Here is a 21,952-nt window from a genome sequence, read left to right as displayed (position 1 = left end):
GTTATAATCCAAATACAACCTGGTAAGTATTAACCTAAAAAAAAAATCTCAAAACTTACAAATGCAGATAGACATCTACATAGACATAAATATACAGACACTCACACAAACACAAATAGATTGTTATTTGATAAACTGTAGAAGGACCATGTTATTCTGGGGGAAATAAAAAAAAATCTTAGAATGGTTAGTATCACATAAAATACTATGCTAAAGCAGCCAAATTTTAAGTAACTAGAGAGCAAACACATTTTTATTACTGCAATACCACTAACACCAATAATTAGCCTTCATTGAGCACTTACAATTTGCCAGGTAGGTACTGTTACAAGCTCTTTAATTGCATCATCTCATTTGCCCACAATAATTGGTAAGTATACTGTAATTCCCCATTTTACAGATGAGAAAACTGAGGCATAAAGTATTCATACAAAAAGAAAGCAGTAAAGCCAGAAGTTAGACTGAAACAGTTTGTCTACAGAGCCTCGTATCTACTTACACTACAACTTCCCCGCAAAACAACCAAGTACTACAGTCAAGAGTGTTTTTGCACTCTAAAAATCCACTCAGGTTAGAACACACAATTCAACTATACATAAAATTTGCTTACATTCTTTTTATTTATTTATTTTTTCACAGCCACCCTCCCTAAAATATGCTTACATTCTTTTTAAATTAATAATTTTAACAGTTACTTTTAAATCAAAATATTACCTATTGTACTTAACTTTATTGGTAAGAGTAATCATTTTATAAGTAATTTGAAGGCACAGTCATTCAGATTAATTCCTAAAATTTTTTTAAAAAACAATATAATACTTACCTTGTTCTGGGCCGCTGTTCATCTTCAGATTCACTAACTTCTTCACTAACTCCTGATTCCTGAAAATCAGAATCTTCTGAATCTTCACTGCTCACTTGAATTAGAAAAATATATATTAGATTATTAAATATTTTCCAACTGAAACACTTTATTTAATTTGCCAATAAGTTCACATTAAAACTTAGCAGCATTGTAAGAACATAAGTAGTATAAACATGAATGGATATTACATTTTATAGAATATACCAGTTAATGATTTCAATGGTATCTATAAACATAATTCAAATGTACTTCAAATATAATTATAAAACTATGGTTCTGCATTAAAATATAAATATTCAATTGTGTGTGGATTGACAAAATGAGAATAAATTACCTATCAATAAAACATATAAATTAAAACATCAGAATATAAATATTCAATTGTATGTGGATTGACAAAATGAGAATAAATTACCAGTCAATAAAACAAAGGTAAATTAATGAAAAAGAAATCTGGCTATTCAAAACAATCAAAGTAGGCTGGCCAAGATGGAGTAAGTTGATTTATAGACTCTCTCCCCCAATGATGACAACTAAAAACCACAGACAGAATGCATACAGAAACAACCTAAGGACTCTAAAAGGGAAACAACAGCAGGCAGATTGGGGACTGAAATCGAAATCTGAATAATGACCCCTCTACAGTATGGGGTGGGTGGGTAAGGGCTGCTGTGAGTGTCATGGGTTATTTTCCTCCTCTTTGTTTCCTGGTGGTGACTGGAAGGCAGGCTGAATTCCAAAAGTATGAAGATGGTGCTGACAGCAAAACTGTGGGAGAAACCCCCTAACTTCAGCACGAGGAAAAAGGTGCCCTGCATGTCACGAGAGTATGAGGGGAATCCTCAATTTTGTTTTTCTCTCTCATTTATGTATTATAGTTGCCACAGCGATAGAGGCATATAAATCTCTAGGAGAAGACCCCTCCTTCTGACCAGAGAAAATACAAGATGAACTTGGAACATCATATAGTGCCAGAAAGTAAAGCTGTGCTCAAACAATAACAGGTGTACACTAAAAGGACATAGGATCCAACATGACGGAGTTCCCCAATAGCCAAAGCTGGAACAATTTGAGCAATAAAATAAATATGATACTTTTGGATTATAAATCTTAAAATATAATAAATATCTATAACTCTATATTGATATAAATAACACAATAAATAAATAAATAGGGGAAAATAGAAGCTCTTGCTTACAATTACCAAATGTGGAAGTAATGAAAAGAATGGAAATTTGCATTAGGTAAATACCACTGTAATTAACAACTGCTTTAGGCAAGATGGATGCTAAAATTAATGGCCAAAAGTATGATGAGAAACAGGATGTTTGCATAGTCTCAAAGTATCTCCCCACAAAATACTCATTAAATATGAATAGAAAAATAATATATTTTTATTTACAGTGGAAAACACCAGCAGATACCAACCTAACCAAGTAATCAAGGTTAACATTACCAGTAATAAGACATATTGACATCATATACCCTTGATATAATGTACTGAGAAGGATACAATATCACTTCTCTGGTATTCCTGTCAAAATGCATTATAACCTCAATTTAATCATGAGAAAACATTAGACAAATATATCAAAATAAATAAAATAAGAAGCTAGGGTAACTAAGTCCTATTCTTAGAGGTGATAATTTCATCCACTTGAGTAAGTAACTTAATTTCCTTGGACCTTGGGAAACACATTATAACATTCTGCAATTCTAACAGATAAGTTGGATTAAAGGCCATTACATAAACTCACAACTTTTTAAACAAATATCCACAGAATGTCAATTCTCCAATCATTGTCAACTTGGTCAGAGGAGCCTAAGAGTGACCACTGGAGCTCTGTCTCCCTTGAACTAACCTTTGTAAATACTAATAAAAATTATGATTTAAAAAAACAAATATATATTGAGGAACAGTTGAGAAAATAACAGATCAACACTTCAAAAGTGTCAAGGTCTAACACCACAAGGACATGGGTTCAGATCCACTTACAGGCCAGCTGCCAAAAAAACCCACCAAGTGTCAAGGTCATGAAAGAAAAGACTGAGGAACTGTAACAAATTGGAGTAGATTAAGGAGACATTACAACTTAATGCAATGCTGGATCCTGGAGCAGAAAAAGGACATTAGTTGGGAAATCAATGATATTTGAATAAGATCTATAGTTTACTTCAGAGGTCAGAAAACATTTTATGTAAAAAGCCCGACAGTAAATATTTTTGACTCTGTGAACCATACAGTATCTGTTGCAACTACTCATCTCTACTCAATTTTGCCATTGTACATATATGAAAAACAGTAAATGAATGAATATGGATGTTTCAATAAAACTTTACTTATAAAAACAGGAAGAGGGTGAGATTTGGCCTACAGGTGTAGTTTGCCAACCTGTGGTCTAGTTAATAGTACTCCATCAATGTTGATTTCCTGATTTTGATAACTGTACTATGATAAATGTAAGGTATTTAATCAGGGAAGCTAGGTAAAATGTATACAGAAACTCTGTACTATTTCTGCACCATTTCTGTAAATCTAAAATTATTTCCAAATAAAATTTTGTTTAACTATCTATCATGACATGAGATCAGAATCATTGTTCTATTCTAGCTAAAAAAAAAAAAAGGAAGAACATAAATGCTATAAAGAATTGCTAAGGGGGAGGAGAGGGGAACAACAAGCTATTGTTTAATGAGTACAGAGACTCCATCTGGGATGATGAAAAAGTTCTGGAGATGGACAGTGGTGATGGTTGTATAACAATGTAAATGTACTTAATGCCATTGAACTGTACACTTAAAAATAATGAAAATTCTAAATTTTATGCTATGTATATTTTACAGTATAAAAAAAGAATTGCTAAACAACTACCAAGTTGAGAGAACATAAAAAAGCATATTAAGTTGACATGCACACACACGCACACATAAGTTGTGATTAAGTATAATTTTCAGCCTAGTATTAATTTTTCATCCAACATTTAATTTTGAAAATTTTCAAAACTACCACAAATTTGAAAGAATTATTGAAAAAACACCTGTATCACTTCTTCTAAATTCACTTATTTTACATTTGCTTTATCTCTCTCTACACACACGTACTCATACACAACCATATGAAATTAAGTGCAAACATCACGACACCTTACCCCAAAGCATAAGGAAATCTACATAACTAAATATCATTATCACACCTGAAAAAAATAACATTAATATCCTCTAACGTAAAGGCAAATCTACAGTTTCAAAATCATCATTAAAACAATTTCATAACATTTTTCCAATTTAGGAGAAAATTAAACTTCACATGCTGTACTTTTGGGGGGGTGGACAGCTGGCTGGTACAGGGATCTGAACCCTTGACCTTGGTATTATAGTCATTGTGCTACACTATTTTTATGCCTCCTTAATACATTTCAATTTAATTTTAGTTTAATTAAATGACCAGATTTAATAAGTAAGCTATTTTCTTCAGATTTTTCCCCATCTCACAATTCAAGTTTCTAAACAATACAGGGACACCAGAATTTATGAAACTTAGAAAATCATGTAACCTCAAATGTAGTATCAATCACTATGACCATAACCCACATTAGAAACATAAATATGATTGAACTTTAGGAATTCACTTTCTCCTACACAAACACCCACACACACACTTGGGTAATGAATAACCCACAGAAGTGGGCAGTAGGAACATAAGTCACAGAAAACTTAGGTTTCAGTAAAGCAAATCTCAAATGTAATCATGCACACTAAAGGACTCTATATTCTAAGCTGAGCCTCAGAGGCAAAATTAACATTGCTTCTTTTGTTGATGATGCACAGGAGTCCATGTTGTTTTATCATCTGTTAAACCACTCAGTTCCTTTATAGAATGTGTAAGAAGATCTTGCAGTCATGCTGCAAAGAAATTTACAAGATAAGCATTCACAACATGATGTACTGTTTATTTATTAACATGAAAATGTCCATGACATACTAAGTGTATGTGCGTGTGGCAGAGACTTTCTCCTCCTTGTCTTTAATGGATAACTTTTGCTCAAAAGCCCTATAAATGTTTAGCATTCAAGACTCTTTCCTTAGACCTCCATATTGCAAAACATCACAGCTCCACTGAACAACCTCAACTATTTTTGTGGTATTATACATACACCAAGACTACTACAAAACTCTGACAATCATCCTAGACTTTTTCCCTTTCATATCAGTTAAGAAGACCTAACAATTCGATCTCCTATTTCACTCAAGTCAGCCCTCCCCTTCTCCAACCGCCGCACTTGGCATCAACTATAACAATATCCTCCAAATAGATCCAATGCCTTCATTCTCAATGAATAGTAAGCAACTAATCTGATCATATTATATCCTTGATTAAAACCTTTCAATAGAGAAAAAAAGTGGTCACGCCAAGGTTGTGACTCTTGGGTGCTAGTAATTAACATCCTGTTCCTTAATCTAGGTGCCCTACATTTTCATCAAGCTGTGCACTTATGATATGTGTACTTCTTTGTATATTATACTTCAAATAAAAAAATTTTTTTTAAAAGTGGTGGTACTCTGTGAATACACTAAAATCTATTAAATTGTACACTGTAAATGGGTAAATTGTATAGTTTGTGAGATATCTCAATACAGCTGTTATACAAAAACTTAAAAATAATTTAAAAAAAACCTTTCATTGGTTCTCCAGCCTGTAGAGCCTATTATACACATGGTCCCCAACTACCTATGGTTCATTTTACAATTTTTCAACTTCACAATGGTACAAAAGTAATATGCAAACCATACTTGGAGTACCCATACAACCATTCTATTTTTCACTTTCAGTACAGTAGTCAATAAATTACATAAGATATTCAACAACTTATTATAAAATAGGCTTTGTAGTAGATGATTTTGCCCAGCTGTAGGCTAATGTAAGTGTTCTGAGCATGTTTAATGCAGGCTAGGCTAGGCTAAGCTAAGCTATGATGCTCAGTAGGCTAGGTGTACTGAAGGCATTTTTGACTTAATGGTATCTTAAACTTATGATGGGTTTACCATGATGTAACCCCACATGCTAAGTTGAGGAGCATGGTACTCCTCAAACATTTCCAAAAATGCTTTTCTATTCCTAGTGGCAAAAAGGAGTTAACCTGCCCTCCAGGGGCTGGGTACCGTCTATAGTCTTCAGAATCTGCCCCTAACAAGCGAGGAGAAAAAAAAAAATTCTTTGAGCTTTTTTTGTTAGCCAGAATTCTCAGGTAAACATCATATTTAATTGCCCAATACACATGATTATTTAATATAAAAATGCTTTCCCCAAAATCTCGAGTAAAATGAGCACACCAAAGGGATATACCCCCTTGATACACTGCCAAGTACTCCAGTTTGAGAAACACAGGCTTATTTACAAAGGTCTCCAGTATCTGGTCTCTGTTTTATAGGCCTAGCCTCATCTCCTGTTGTTCCTTTCCCTACTCCCTCCTATAGTCCAGGTATACCATTATTAATTGTATCCTCTCTACCATGTACTAAACATTTGACAGAGGCTTTTAAATCTTTTCCCCTACTTATATTATAAATCTTCACAACATATCTACCTGCTTTCCATTTCCAGCTTCATCTGCTGAATAAAACCACTCCTCTTTGCGAAGCCTTCTCTGGACCTAATCCCCACCCACCAAGAAACTAAAGAAACCTTCTCTTGTGCCACACTTATACAACACCTGTGTTACACGAAACGCTCCTCATAAAGCTATAATTTTTTATAATATTAATGGCAATTATTCTTATTAAACCAGTGACTGCCAAACCTATTTACATACCAGAATCACTAAGATATTTTTAATACATTCAGATACCTAGGTCCCACCACCACCAATTATGATGTAATTGGCTTGGAATGCAGCCTAGTCATAGGTATATTTGAAAACTTCCCAAGTGATGTGCATGTGTAGCCAGGTTGTAAACCACCTTACCAGACAATGATCTCCTTATTCATGTTTGTATCCTCAATGTTTACCATGATGCTAGAAACACGTAAGCCCTCATTGTAAAAGGTTTCAGACTTTAAGTGAAATGAAAATTTAATCTGACTACATGCAAGTCAGGTTTTGAATACAATCTTGCATAAATCTACCCAAATTAATTGCATCTTCTATCTTTCCATAGGAAAGCACTATTTCTCTTGCAATTGTATACAATCTTACATTTTCTACATAACCTTTAAGTATATTTATTAATTCATATTTATTTCTCTTTATAATCTAAATGTGTATGACTACTAAAGGTTAAAAATATTCTTTGTGTCATCTCAAGTTTCCAGGTTATCTTCCCACTCTATATTGTTTATTTCATGTAAGAATTATAGTTGTAAGAGAATAGTTGTTGCCAGTGTATCAATATTCACTTAATATAGATGGTCATTGTTTGAAAAGATATACATAAATTTCATTATTATAAATTAATTTATAAAACCAATATGTTCCTTACATTCAGAATTAAAATGTCTTACCCTTCCTTCTATTTCTGCCTTTGGCTTCTTTATGCTCTTTAGGCTTTGTCTTTTTTTCTTCTCCAGATTCTCCATCACTCACAGTCAGTTTGTGTCTCAAAAGCCTATGTCTGTATCTTGGCTTCTTAGATTCTTCAGAATCTGAATCTGATTCAGAATTGAGTTGATTTTTTGCTTCTAAACAAAGAAAATAAATCAATGAAACCTTCTTCAGCCTTTTTCTCCCTTTAAGATGCTTTATAAAACTATTTTGTCTGCTGACAATTACCATAATGTATGGAAAAGATCAGAGCTGTGCACATACCTTGGTATCATTGGTGATATAAGGTAATCTCACATAAGAGACTTGATATATTACTATTACTATATTGACTAAATATCATCAGTACACATTCATAGAATTTTTTAAAGCTATAAAATATTTTGCTTAAAAAGTTATGTCTTTATTGGCAATTACTGACAAAACTAGAGTAACTTCCACAATTATTACAAGATCTCAAAAGGAGTAATGGCAATAAAGTTTTAAAGATTTTAATAAATGCATGTATGAAGAGATCTCTTGGTCAAATATTCTTCAAACACTGAACTAGTCAAGGAATCAAATTATGAAAACCTATACTTCTCTTTGGGGAGCTCACCCTCATCTCCTAGGTTTTCTTCATTTTGTTTTCCAGTTCTTTTTTTCCCTCCTTCTGGTTCATCATCTGAAGATCCATCCTCATCAGAGGAAAGATTGGCTTTAATTTCTTCTAAAAGCATCTTCTTGGCAATTCTTAAGAGTAAAAAAACAATAAAAGAAAACTATATATTTGGGGGTGAAGTATACCAACTTAAAAACAAAAACAAAGAATTTTCTGTATAAAAATAAAAACAAATGTGCCAATACATTTTACATTGCAAATAAAAGACTAGCAAGCCCATGTTTTAACCTAAGCTATGAGCAAAAACTTTTAAAATATTTCTTTGCACTGATCATTTCTCAATTCTATACAATTCTGCAATATACCAAAAAATCTTAGGGACATATTCTATTCACTAGTTTGACCAATTGCAATTTGACGCTGGATAACCTTCCAATCCCATATTTGCTCTGCTGCGATCATCCAACAACTACAATGTCAGACAGGCCAACAACGGTAAATCAGCCTACTCAGACAAATGGCATTCCCAGACAAAACTCCACATGAGAGGTTTTATTAAACGCCAAAACATATTCTTGGAACATCAGTGTATAATAAACCACTATATTATGAAACAGTGCCTCAAGCTGGAAGATGGTATTTTGGGACCTTAATTTCAATTTACATCATAAATTCTATTAACCAGATGAAAGCACACACCAAATATTAAGTACTAAAGCAATCAGGAATCTCTAATAATATATTCAAGGGCAGAGAAGAGAAGAGACATGAGAGCTGTTAATTACACACATGGTAAAAGAACACAAATTACCAAAATTGAGTTTTCACTTTCAGAAAAAAGACAGTGCACTAGCCTCATTCACACCAGAATTTCTCAAGATACTCCTCAAAGACCAATTTGGAAAAGTCAATTAATAAAAGCATGAGAAAACACTATTTTTTACTAATACCATATGTTAAAATAAAATACAAGGGGTCTTCAAAAAATTCATGGAAAGGTTTGTATTATCTTTTATTTCTATTTTTCCTGGAATTTTTTAAAGTGCCCTTGTTCATGGAAAAATAGAATTAAAAAATAATACGAATTTTTCCATGTACTTTTTGAAGACCCCCTCATATATTCCCAGGAAATTTCCATGTTTGCACTAAAGAAAGATATCTGAAAATATAAGATAAAAACAATCATGCCACTTTTGTGCAAAACAAGGTGTTTTGATAAGTCTGGGTGTCCTTTTGATATAAATTCCTAAATCACAGTAACAAAAAAATACCTTATAGAAAGGCTCAAAAGGAAGGTGGCACGATTCTGACAGTTTGTCATGAGCTAACTTCTGTGGGATAAACACCCACTCTGCAATCAAGACTGAGTCTCCAGCTCAGTCAAAAACTTGTAGCTGGGATTATGGAACCTTTGTTATCTCTGGATTTAAAACCCCTCTTTATATTTCCTAGCATGCACTCACATTTCAATCTAAAATTCATTCAATGGTAGGAGATATTAATACATGTTAACACCTCTTCAATTTTATTTAACAGATAGATTGTCCATTGCTATTTATATTCAAAGATGCATAGCAAAGGCACCTAAATAGACTGAAGCAAAATAGGCAATCACTTCCATAAATGTTTATTATATACCTTTTGGTGCTTTCTCCCTCAAACAGATGGATCAGAAATATTTACACAACACAGAGAATCACCAATTGCTAAGGGAAGCAACAGATAAATTTGCTTTTCTGAGGGTTTCTGCCCTGATATGTATTTCAATAAAACAGAGATTAGATAATCCCAATGTAATTCATACTGGAGTTGAGCTATAAAGCTTTGCTCTAACACTTCTAGACCATTGGTTTGCTGACCTGGATTGCATACAGCAAACTTTTTCAAAATGGGGACTAATATAGGGTTGCCAACTTTTCATTTTGCTAAGAAAAAAAATTTAAACCCAAATACCATTTACATTCATCATTTTAAAAAATAAAGAGTATTCCCAACACACCCTCCACAAATCAGAAAACAGTTTCAGGATAAAGGGAAGTCCTTTAAATTGAATAAAAGTACCTTTCTGGAAAAACCCTCTAAAACCATCTTTAACACATACTACATTGTTATTTCTCATGAACTAGGAAAAACTTTCTCAAACTAATTTGGGTGATGAATTGTAGAATGAATAAATACATGTGTGTATAAGATATGTGAAGCAATGGATACTAGATTAGAAATGGAAAAGTTTATTTGCAGTTACAAGGAGATCTTATATCACCATTTGAGTGGAACAATAAATAACCAATAAAAATATAATTCTTAATCTAGTTACTCTAAAGATTAGTTCAATAACCTGATCTTAGCGTGTGTTTACAAGTTCAAAAAAGTCTTAAAATTCCATATTAGCTGTAAAAACTTTGTTAATTGTAAGAAACTACATAACTTTTCTTCTTTCAAAGCTTAGACTCCTAAAAATATGTCTGCTAAATGGGAGGTCAAAATATGTAAACGTACCTAATTCATTCTCAAGTTCTGGATTGTTATGAAATTAAGAAATATGATGTACACGAGATAATAAGCTACAATTGTATATCAAATAATAAGTCACATAATAAACCATAGAAGTTGAAATCAGATACACATACTGAAGAATTACAACTTATCAACAACCTTCAGTAAGACCATATGTAGAACAATCATAGTCATTTTAGAAGCAGAAAAATTACCAACTTTAGAGAATGATCATTTTTCTCCAAATCATAAGTTAGAGTGAGAGACTCTTTAAGCTTTACCTGGCTAAGATGTTTTACATTTGCCATCTAACACTTTTTGACCAAAGAAAAACCTAATTTATAGCTATGTAAATTAAACCCTAAAGAGAATAAAATTGAATCATTCTGCATAAATTACAACTGATGGATCAAGTCCAATACGTCAAAGACCCGCTATACCATAAACCTAGACTATAACATAACCTACATCTCACATTTAGAACTTAATGTAAAGGACCTAAGGGCTGACGCTGACCTTCAACCTGAGTAGTCAGCAAGCATGGTGAGGTGAGATGTGTCCCATCTACAAAGCTTGCTGTGAGATGCTTTAAAGGGAAACTCCACTACCTTAACTCTGGAGTCACGGGCCACAGAGACTTCAAGGACATCATCACTTGAGAACCAGCTGAGGCTGGCAAAGCATCACTTTGGAGGCCTCGGCTGGACCCATGCTGGTATGCATGTGATGGATGTATAGTCATGATCCCTAGTTGATTCTGTTCGCTTTGAAGTTTCATTTCTTGAGGCTTTCCAGGACGTTTCTGAGAAAATCATCCAGGCAACAAGGTATTGCCCCTGGAATCTCAATGCTCAATATTACATCTTGGAGCACGTGTAGCATCCAAAGCAGTCACGACTCTATCAGAAGCATTAGAGGCACAGGCTGTGCCACTCTTGTGGCAGAAAACCTGGACAGAGCTGGAAGTAATGGAGCCACTCCTCCATTTTCCTGAAAGGGAGGGAAGGGAGAAGGGGAGAAAGCAAAACAATATGGGAGGGAGGGTAAAAACCCACAAACAAACAATGATCGGAACTGGTGCATGAGAAAATAAAATAATAGGACCCCCAAACCCACATCAACTAAGTCTTCTAAATCACATAATGAACACCAAGATAACACCTTATTACACCTTCGTCTACGAAAAGAGAAAAATTAAGTAGTAAGAAATGAGCCCAACAATGCAAAGATAAACAAGCAATCAGAAAAAAAGAAAGCCAAGAAAGCCTTAAGTAACTCTGATTCTCTCTAGAAAGGAAATGAGTAAATGTCTCTTGTTTCAGCCCTCAAACAGGAAAGTAAAGCAAATCGCTTCTTGCTGGTAGGTAAATCAATAATTCAAAATGTTGAGTTTCTTAAAAAGGAGTCATCAAGAGAAAGATCTCTTGTACCAGGAAGCTTTAGAGAAACAGCCGCAACAAAGGCAACACAAAATGTTAGAGCTAGAAGAAAAGACTTTCAACAGAGAATCCAACTCTTGTTGTTTTATAGATGAGGAAAACAGGCATAGAGAGGGGAAATGACTTAGCTAAAAGAAACAAGGCTAGTTAGTGGCAAAACCAGGAGTAGAACCTAAATTCCTAAATCCCAATCTGCTATTAATTTTACTATTCCAGTGCTGTACTCTCTATTCAACCACTTCTGTGCTAATAGACTATTCACATTCATAAAGGTATCTGTATTTCACTAATTTCAAACATATCCATTTAGATATGAAAGAATTCGAGCTTTGATTTTTAAAGATTAAAAAAAAGCTTCTAAACATCTTTAGTCCTGTATGTTTCATCTCTAAAATACACTGACAGGCCATCAAAGATACATTCTACAAGTTTCGTTTTATCTTTTAAGGAGTTCTGAAAAGAGGTCTGAAGGAAGTTGTGCTAAATAAAAATGACATTTTTAGAAAGCCAAAATACTGTGCATCCACACACAAGGGTGACAAAATTTGTTTAAAAAAAATTTTATGTACTTTGTGCACAATATCACAATAGAATACATAGTTAATTAAGGCATACTGAATAAGATTATAGGCTTAAACGCATGCCCTTTAGAGATACAAAATAACTAAGTATATGCAGTACTAAAACATCACACCATATTTTAAAGGTTGATATGTATAGAGAAGAAATGTTAAATATTTTCTGTGAAAACAGGATGGTGAACACATATCCTTCTGGTAGGATGTGAGGCTTTGTTTTAATAAATGTCATGTACTTAAGGATTAAAAATTTTTTAAATATTTTATGGAATTCTTCAAAATTTATTAGTATATATTTTAACTCAAGTTTAAAATTAATAACTGGATATGAAGCTTTCTATCCAAAAATATGACTAAGGCATAATGATCTGTATCCAAAAATGGTAGAACTCATGAGATAATGATGAAGTCACCAAATAATCAAACAAAAAGCTAAATGATGATTTGAAACATTTTTTAGTCAGGTGTCCTACAATGTCTATAGTTAATGAAAAGCAGCTCTGTTTTATTTTTGGTAAGGGTACCAGGAAAATTATTAATATCAAATGACTTAAAAGAATCTTAGGAGTAGAGAAAGCTACATAAAATTAAGAACCCATGGTTATTAATCATTTATACATAGAATGTGATGTTTGAATAGGCCTGAATTACAAAATGTGTATTCCCTGATTTTATACAAAAATGTAAGCCAGTTTTAGAGGAATTTTAACAAGAAAAAATAAACATTGACATAAATATACGAAATTTGATATTAAAGAACTAGTTCCATATTTTTAATTCTTGAAAAGTAAAAACACAGAATTTACTCAAGTCTCTATTTTGAAATTACCAAGTTAAAGACAAAGGATATCAAGCCAGAAAAAAAAAATAATTGTTTTTTTTTTTGAGTAACACCTATTTTTCATTTTCTGGAAGCCCCAGTATCACCAAAGAACAGAGAATAGGAAAGAAAGTCTGGATATAGTGTTTAAATCTGAAGCAGAGAGGAAGAAAGTTCCCCACTACTGACCATATTTCTTTCCTTACTGGGAATACTAGCACAAAGAAGAGAGCTGATAGCAAATGTAATCAGTTTAGATATCTACAAATAGATCCTATCTACTGGCTGGACACCTGTGTTATACTAAAATGACTTACAATACTTACCTGTGATATAGACAAAGTATTTTTTAAAAATTACCTTAAAATTGCTAGATATTTAAGACCTTAAACAGAAAAACAAGTAAATACTTAATTTAAAATGCTACCTATGTGCAGAGTGTGAAAAAATAAAAATAAAATAAAATACTACCTTTGTTTTACAAGTACAATAAAGGAGAATCAAAGCAATTTTGCTAACCAAACAGAACCACCATGAAAAAAATTTAAAAAAACACAGAAAAAATTATTCCACATTTAGCAAACATGTATAGAGAACAGATAAAAACACGTATAGGAGATGGACATTTGGAGAAATGTTTAAAATGGAAGCTAAGTGAAAGTCAAATAATTAAGAACTTGTACTCATACCATTAATTTTGCTGAAATAAAGTAAATAATCATTAAATATATTCATTAGCATGAACAAGATCCAGGGATCATTAGTCTTTTCCCAAAATATGTTGAATTAACAGTACAGAGCCTTTATCAACAGAATACCACATAAAGCCAGTAGAACAAAACAATCATTTGCATATTTTCTATGTATTTCTAGGCAAAAGTATTACCAAATAATATAACAATAATTGAAAATTTAAAAGGCTATGGTTTAGTCCCACTATAATTAAGTAGAACTTTTATTAACAATGGGCAATTTCTTTGTGTTATCTCCACATCAAACTTTTCTTCTATGAAAAAAAAATTATTTAGCCCCACAGACAAATTCTAAGAAAAACTGTGGAGTATTACTTGACCTAACTAAGCGTTTTTCAACAATAAAGTAAATATGGAGGGGCGGGGGTGCCAGGGAAGGATATCCATAAAAATCTCAGGTTTTAGTCAAAGTTAAGGGAAAAAAAAGAATGCTTATTTAGAAAAATCTAGCAATTTGGGTTTTTTTACTCTCAAGAGCTCAATTTTATATATTTTTCACATTCTGCAAAATATACAAATAAAGAATATTCCAAAAATAATTCTTTTTTGGGGGAAATAGTCTCTTCAGTGATTGTTCACTATGCAATCTCTAAAGACAGACCTGGTTTAATGCTGCTCAACATTAATACTGTTAAACTCGAACACACTACTATCCTATCACTAAAGCTCATTCACAGTGCAGATATTAAATTAGAATATACAACATTATTAGAAAATGTTTGGTCAAAATATACCCAGTTATACTGAAAACATAAAGGAATTATATTCTCAATGCCAGCCTAAATATTGAATTGTAACCATAACAAAAAATTATACAAATTATGTCTTTTCAAACAAAGAACCAATTTAAAGCCCAACTAGCAGGTATCAAAAGGCAAATGAAACATTACCCCTATTGGCACAGCCAAATAACTGACTTAAAATTATGTGTACAATTTTAAAAACCTGATGTGCTGTTGGGTGCTGTTATCTGCCTTTCAAAACGTACATAAAGCCTATGCTATAAAATTTGAAGTAAATTCTCAGTTACACAAAATTCAAAATATAAGATTAGCCTACTATTCATATTTTTTCCAAAAAGCTCAACCAGAAAAATGATAAAAATCAGAGCACCTATCAACCTATACTTTTTCATTGCTCATTAAATAAATGCAATTAAATAGAAATTAATTTACAGGTTCGACCACTCTATCTCACAAGAGTATACATTTACTTTGATGCTACATAATAGTATGCTAAAATAACAGAAACTTATTTATTCACATCTACTAAAATATTCAGGATATGAGTAAGTTTTTTTAATGACCTCAGAAGCTATTATAGATTTAAAATAGAAAAAGTAAACAATAGAGAAATCTGTTATAAAACTTTCACATAAATATATATGTACATATAAGTGTATATGTTTTGGGAATTCAAAGTATTTAATTTCAGGAATATCAAAACTTCTTTGGCTACATACTAGCCTATATACCTTGATTCTAAAAAATTCTTTTCAACTCTTATGAAAAGATGCATTGTGATGAAAATTAAATGCTTGAACAAGAAAAAAGTTTTACACAAATTTATTACATCCAAATAGCTGAGCATTTGCAGTAATACACTATTTACCTCTTCATAAACACCAACACTGGAAATGTATTACAATACTGCTAAAAAGTCAAAACATGAAATTTATACACAATTTATACACAATTACACAATTGTGTACAAATTTACACACAATTTTAATATTCTGTCTACCAAAATACATCCCACTTAAAAAAATGTGAAATTGGAAAAATAATTCAAAGACTTAATCATGATCTGCAATAAATTTTAAAAGTTGCTTACTGCATATTCAAATATGCTCAAATACATCATCTATCTCAAATAGTGCAGGAAGATATTTGTATTCGCATCACAACTAGATAAGCCAAGGGTAATAGATAACCTCTTTGGTATACTGAATATTAAACAAGTTATTAATTGTATATTTTATAAAAGCACATTAAACTGATTATAAAGAAAGACATGCTCAAGATAAAATTCAATTCTTCTCAAAAGCATGCAATAGGGTTGTATTTTTAATCACAAATACAAGCTGGAATTAAAAATACTTTCCAATAAAATAGTTGCCAGTTACAGAGAGATATAATCAGGTAAATTAAAGGATGAAAATTATATTTTTACAAGCACTAACAAAAAATTATCATACCTTAAAGACACTCTTATTTGGCGTCTAAATATGAAATTAAGGTTTATCATTCACAGTTAAATTAGGATATATAATGTTTTAAACATTATTAGTCTTTCAGTAACATTTGAGGCCTCATGACTTATAGGAAAAAAAATAGTAGCATATATAAATGAAGAAGAATTCAAGCAATTTAAAAGAGAATAAAATTTTAAGTGCTTTCATAATCTGGCTGTGATGACATACTATAAAATCCCTGATGAATAAACTGTATGTCTCTGCCATTCCATTCTGAACCACATCCCTATCCCACAAAGTAGGTAAGCAGAAAGAGTCTCTGTGTCCACAATTAAGCTCTACTCAAAAGCGTAAAATAAAACTGTTCATTTACCTTAATAAAACGTTCTCCTGTTAATTAGCAGAATGCTGATCTTTGAAACAGAGAAACCTATCAGCATATCAAGATACAAAACAGAGCTACAGTAACAGCTGACCACACAGCATTAATTTCTTACAAAATTATGACACAAAAATTACATGTATTTTTTCATGGTTTCTTAACATTTGAGTTTACTATCAGAAATAAATGGATGGTTAATATAGTGCTCTTTAATAAAATCATCTCAAATGTATCACAGATTTTTGGTGCTAAAATTAATCTGATAAAATTTCACCCAACCTTTTTATTCTTGAGATAGAAAACTTTGGCAAAATGTAAAGTCACTTGTCCAAGACCACACAGTTGTTAGAAATGTTAGAATTAGAAATCAGACATCCTTATCACCAGTTACAAAATTCCATCTACTACACCACACTATCGTCTTGCTGAAGATTATGAGCGTAGGGTATACTGTAGTCCAAGAAGTGTTTAAAAGATATGCAGAAACATCATGGTTATATTCTTTAATATCTTTATTTTCTTTATCCTTCATTGTTATGATAGTATCTTTGTATTTTTTTCTTCTACCAGCCATCCCTTAGTTAAAGTAAACTGTACAGGGTACACTGTTTACATTAAAACCTATTGTTTATTAAAATTAATGCTATCATACTACTTCCATTTTATTTGAAAAATGGTTAAAATCTAAATCAGTCTAGCCACCTTGTAAATTAATACCTACTTTGAAAGTGATTTCTTAATCTTTTTTTTTCATTATTATTATTTTTATTTTTTTGGCAGCTGGCCAGGATGGGAATCCACGTGCTCTAACCAACTGAGCTAACTGGCCAGCCTCTGATTTCTTAATCTTAAGTATCTGAGTAATCTCTTTTTTTTCCTACTTTCAACAGGTCTGAACAAAAAGGACCACCATATTGGATGGCAATTAAAAACAATAATCAAATATAGAGGAGAGAGATGTCTGTTGTTACCAATTTATTAAGATATGATTCACTTTCGTCAATAAAATAATCTGTCGAAATTAAAATATTCTCAAAAAATTATCACAGTTTACACGGAAACATAAAATTCTGACAGTTCTGTATTTATAACACACCCTATGCTAGGTGTGTTAATACTGGTATTTACTTTCTCTTAAGATTTCTGAGTTTTAGCCCATTTTCTGGCCTTTCTTTCAAACTTGCAGGAAGACTGTGATCGAGTCTTTCTAAGGCAGGCACTCCTGGTTTTTACAACCTGCTTGCTGCTCCGTTGCTGCTGTTTGCGCCCACGCCTAGGGTGTGTTATAATCTTTTTAAAGTCCTTACAGACGGAATCATACCTATTCTCAGGATCATTGTCGTCATCGTCATCTTCCACTGTGACAGGCACTGATTTAGATAAGGCTTCATCTCCTTGGGGGAAAAAAGTGTACTTAAAATTAGCTTTAAATTATCTATATAAGAAAAACCATGTAAAATAAAACCAAAAGCCAAAAACTTTAAAGCAAACTAGTAGGTTCAAACTCTACTCTGGAATCCAAAACATGACCAAAAACAACTTTTATGGAAAGCATAATAGGAAATTTATAAACTGTCAGCAGCAAAATGATAAATAGTTGGATCTTATATATTTCAAAGTTCCTTGGCAGAGCACAAGAGTTTTAAAGCACACCCATCACATTACTATAAGTTTCTTGCTGAAATAACCTTTGTACTGGTCCATTACAAGTTTGAAGTTAGCCGGTGTCTAAATTATCCTGTATCGCTGAAGAACAGCAAGATTGCTATTAATATTTTGGTGGTACTAAGTAATTTAAAAATGCATTTGAATTTGTATAGTATTCATTACTTTAGAGATATATTCAAGTAGAGTAAAATTCACTTTATAAAAAGCTACATTTCTACCCTTTGATTAAAAATCTAAAGATTAAGATTTGCGCATTTTGTTATACATAAATTTCACCTCAAAAGAAAAACAAACTTAAATATTGAAGTCTAGTTAGTATTATGCATGCTGAAGCATTTAAGGAGAAGTATGCTAATGTTTACCACTTACTTTGAAATGTGTCAAAGATTTCAAGGGCACTACACTAAGTGAAAAGAGCCAATCTCAAAAGGTTATGTACCTATGATTCCATCTCAAAATAACAAAATTATAGAGATGAAGAACAGATTACTAGTTGTGAAGGGTTAGAAATGGAAATAAGGAGAGGGATGTCTATAAAGGTGTAGCATAAGAGAGCCTTGGGATTATGGAATAGTTTGGTATCTTGGTTGTGGTGGTGGTTATACAAATCTATACATGGTACAACTGCATAGAACTATACTTGCACACACACGTATACACATGAATGAGTGTGTGTAAAACTGGTGAAATCTGAATAAAAACTGTCAAAACTGGTTTTTGACATTGTACTATAGTTACACGAGGACACTTCAAAAAATTCGTGGAAAAATAAAAGATAAGTGGATCTTTCCATGAACTTTTTGAAGACCCCTCATACAAGGTACTTCCACTGTGGGAAACTGAGTGAAGGATATCTGAGACCTCCCTACAGTTTTTTTGTTTGTTTGTTTGTTTGTTTTGGCAAATTCATGTGGATCTATAATTATTTCAAAATAAAAGTTTAAAAGGCCAAAAAAAAAAAAAAAAAAACTAGAAACGTTGATGGACAGATAGAAGGATATATAGATGGATATATGATCAAGCAAATGTGTACAATATTAAGGGCAGAAACTTTTCTGCATACTTAAATTTTTTTTCATAATATACATTGGGGAGAAATGTTGGAGAAAAATCTATAAAGAACACAGACACCTACAGGTTCAGGATAGAAATATGCTAAATACAGAAAAGCAAAAATAAATTTTATAATATCCCTGCCAACTCACAATACCTCATTCAAACTGACCAATCTATAAATATTACTTTCATTCCCTCCTTACTATACCTTTCAAAATCTAACCTATCCTTAAAAGTCAAGTTTAAATGCTAGTTGTTCTTTTAAGTCTTCCCCCAAATATTCCGATTAAATAGCTCACTTGCCATTTATCACACAGCCCCATTGTAGTTTTATATCTTTCTTCTGGTACTCTTTTCTTAAAAAAATGATTTACCAATGTCTGTTGTGCATTAGACTGCAATCTCCTAGGACCATGTTCTTCACCTTGTTTGCTCATGCCATTCCCAAGCCCCAGTTTCTACAAAAATATTGTACCTGTAAGAGGATACCCAAATAATGCTGAATAAATTGTAATCCTCTAGGCTGGCCAGTTAGCTCACTTGGTTAAAGCATGGTGCTGGTAACACCAAGGTCAAGGGTTTGGATCCTCTCACTGGGCAGCCGCCAACACAAAAACAAACAAAACTGTACACACACACAGAGAGAGAGAGAGAGAGGGAGAGAGGAATCCTCTAAACTCATTGGGGAAAGGGAAGCTTTTTAAGATCTCCTAAAATTGCCACCTAAAATTAAGTGGGACATATTAGAGGAATACATGAATTCAGCATATTTACATGGGAATGCAAGTATATGTCATTTATCATTGGTTCCCACCCAAACCTCCCTTGAACAGTGCACTTTTTACATAGTGCTTATTTTATAAGTCCTTCATATTCTATTCTGCTTAAGTATTTCTATTGACAAAGCCCAATTTTTGATGGGTTAAATTCTCCAGCAAATTTATCTTTTTTTTACCCATCCAAAGTAATCAGCTTAGTCCCAAGAAATATCCAGGATAAAGAAACTCCCAAACAACAAGGCTTGTTCCACCAAGCAGTTGAAGGACTAGCATCTACTGAAGTGATGGACTCTCAAGTTTTCTAGGGATATATATCTGAGAAAAAGTTTACCTCCTAATCAGACCACTGGTCCTTCAGATCAAAGTTAAATAAATCAAAATGGAACACAATGATCTAGATTAGTGCTGGGTTAAGGAATAACTGGGAGATGCATCCTCTTAGTACTTGCCATATTTTACCATCTCTTCCTAAGGCCTAATAAATGCAGATTACTTACTACACTAAGTATCAATATTTCTAATGGAAACCATCATGTTAAGTGAAACAAGTCAGACACAAAAAGACAAATACTGTACTCATACACGGACTCTTTAAAAAAAAAAAAAGTGACTCTCACAGAAGTAGAGAGTAGAATACTGGTTACCAGAGGTGGGGGAAGGAAGAGGAAAAATGGTGGACTAATGGGTATAAAACTATGCTGTCTACCCTAAGAGAATCATTGTGCAGTATATGCATGTATTGAAACAATATGCTATACCCCACAAATATGTACAAATAAATTATAAAAATGCAAAAAAAAAAGTTCCAAACACGAAAGGTGTATAATAGAAGGCCTCATACGTGTCCAATCAACTGAGATTTTAGGAAATGAAAAGTAGCAATATATTTTAAATAAAACATGTTGATTTCACCAGGGAAGCTGTTCAATCACAGAAACCAATTTTCCAAAGTTGAAGATTAGATCAACTGCCTACAATTTGCTAATGGGAATACCCCATGTAACTAATCACAATTTATTACTCTTATGCTCTAAAGCTTAATAAAGGTTTTTCCAACTAACTTAAAGACATTGATTTGATATCAAAGTAACTATTAGATTTTGTATTTTTAATACATGTCCACAATCCCTTATACACAATTATGAAATCCAAAGTTTTTAAAACTAAAAATTTTTGTAATGTGGTGCCAAAGCTCATTTGGCAGCAAAACCTGATCTGAACTGTTTATTCCTCTAAGTATGAATGTTCAAATGTTTTGCGGCAGAAATGTTGTGTGTCTGATTATGTGGTGTTGCATTAAGATCTTTATAAAATACATGGTAACTACTCTATCTTATCTTTGTAAAAACCAAAAAGTTGTAAATTCTGAAATACATCAGGCCCCAAGAATTTCAGGCAAGGGACTGTGAACTTTTAGTTTCAATAGCCATACAAGCAGAATTCCATCTAGGCACCAGATAGCAGATCATCAAATTGTATGCACACCACACTTGGTTTTCAAATCAAGTCATTAGATAAACACTCCATAAAAGAAATCTACAGTTTTATTAAAAGCCAAGATTCATTAAAATCTAATAGGGATAAATGAAAAACTCTAACATAAGGAACTGCCTATACTGGGAACAGTTTTACATGAAGCACACTTCATAAAATTTTTTAAATAAAACAATACAAGTGACCAGTGCACATTTATCAACATTTATTATACAAATGAGTTTTTAAAAGAATTGCAATAATGATTAAAAAAAAATTTTTTTTTTTTTTTTTTTTTTTTTAAAGATGA

At 32.4% G+C, this 21,952-nt stretch overlaps 1 protein-coding gene across 5 annotated transcripts in view; it reads right to left on the bottom strand.

Annotated features, from left to right (window-relative positions):
- ATRX (alpha thalassemia/mental retardation syndrome X-linked) overlaps positions 1–21,952 on the bottom strand; it is a 206,356-nt gene that overhangs the window by 117,031 nt on the left and 67,373 nt on the right. For all 5 annotated transcript variants that reach the window (XM_008580865.1, XM_008580863.1, XM_008580867.1 and 2 more), the window contains 4 exons: positions 17,988–18,060; positions 8,003–8,136; positions 7,365–7,541; positions 824–917 (listed from right to left, as the gene is read on the bottom strand). In XM_008580865.1, coding sequence (XP_008579087.1) covers positions 824–917; positions 7,365–7,541; positions 8,003–8,136; positions 17,988–18,060 — 478 coding nt within the window. The remainder of the gene's footprint in view (positions 1–823; positions 918–7,364; positions 7,542–8,002; positions 8,137–17,987; positions 18,061–21,952) is intronic.

This window comes from Galeopterus variegatus, unplaced genomic scaffold (assembly GCF_000696425.1).
Source record: "Galeopterus variegatus unplaced genomic scaffold, G_variegatus-3.0.2 Scaffold2181, whole genome shotgun sequence".
Lineage (NCBI taxonomy): Eukaryota > Metazoa > Chordata > Mammalia > Dermoptera > Cynocephalidae > Galeopterus > Galeopterus variegatus.
Note: the sequence above shows the minus strand (reverse complement) of the source record. Positions and strands in the feature narration are given on the sequence as shown.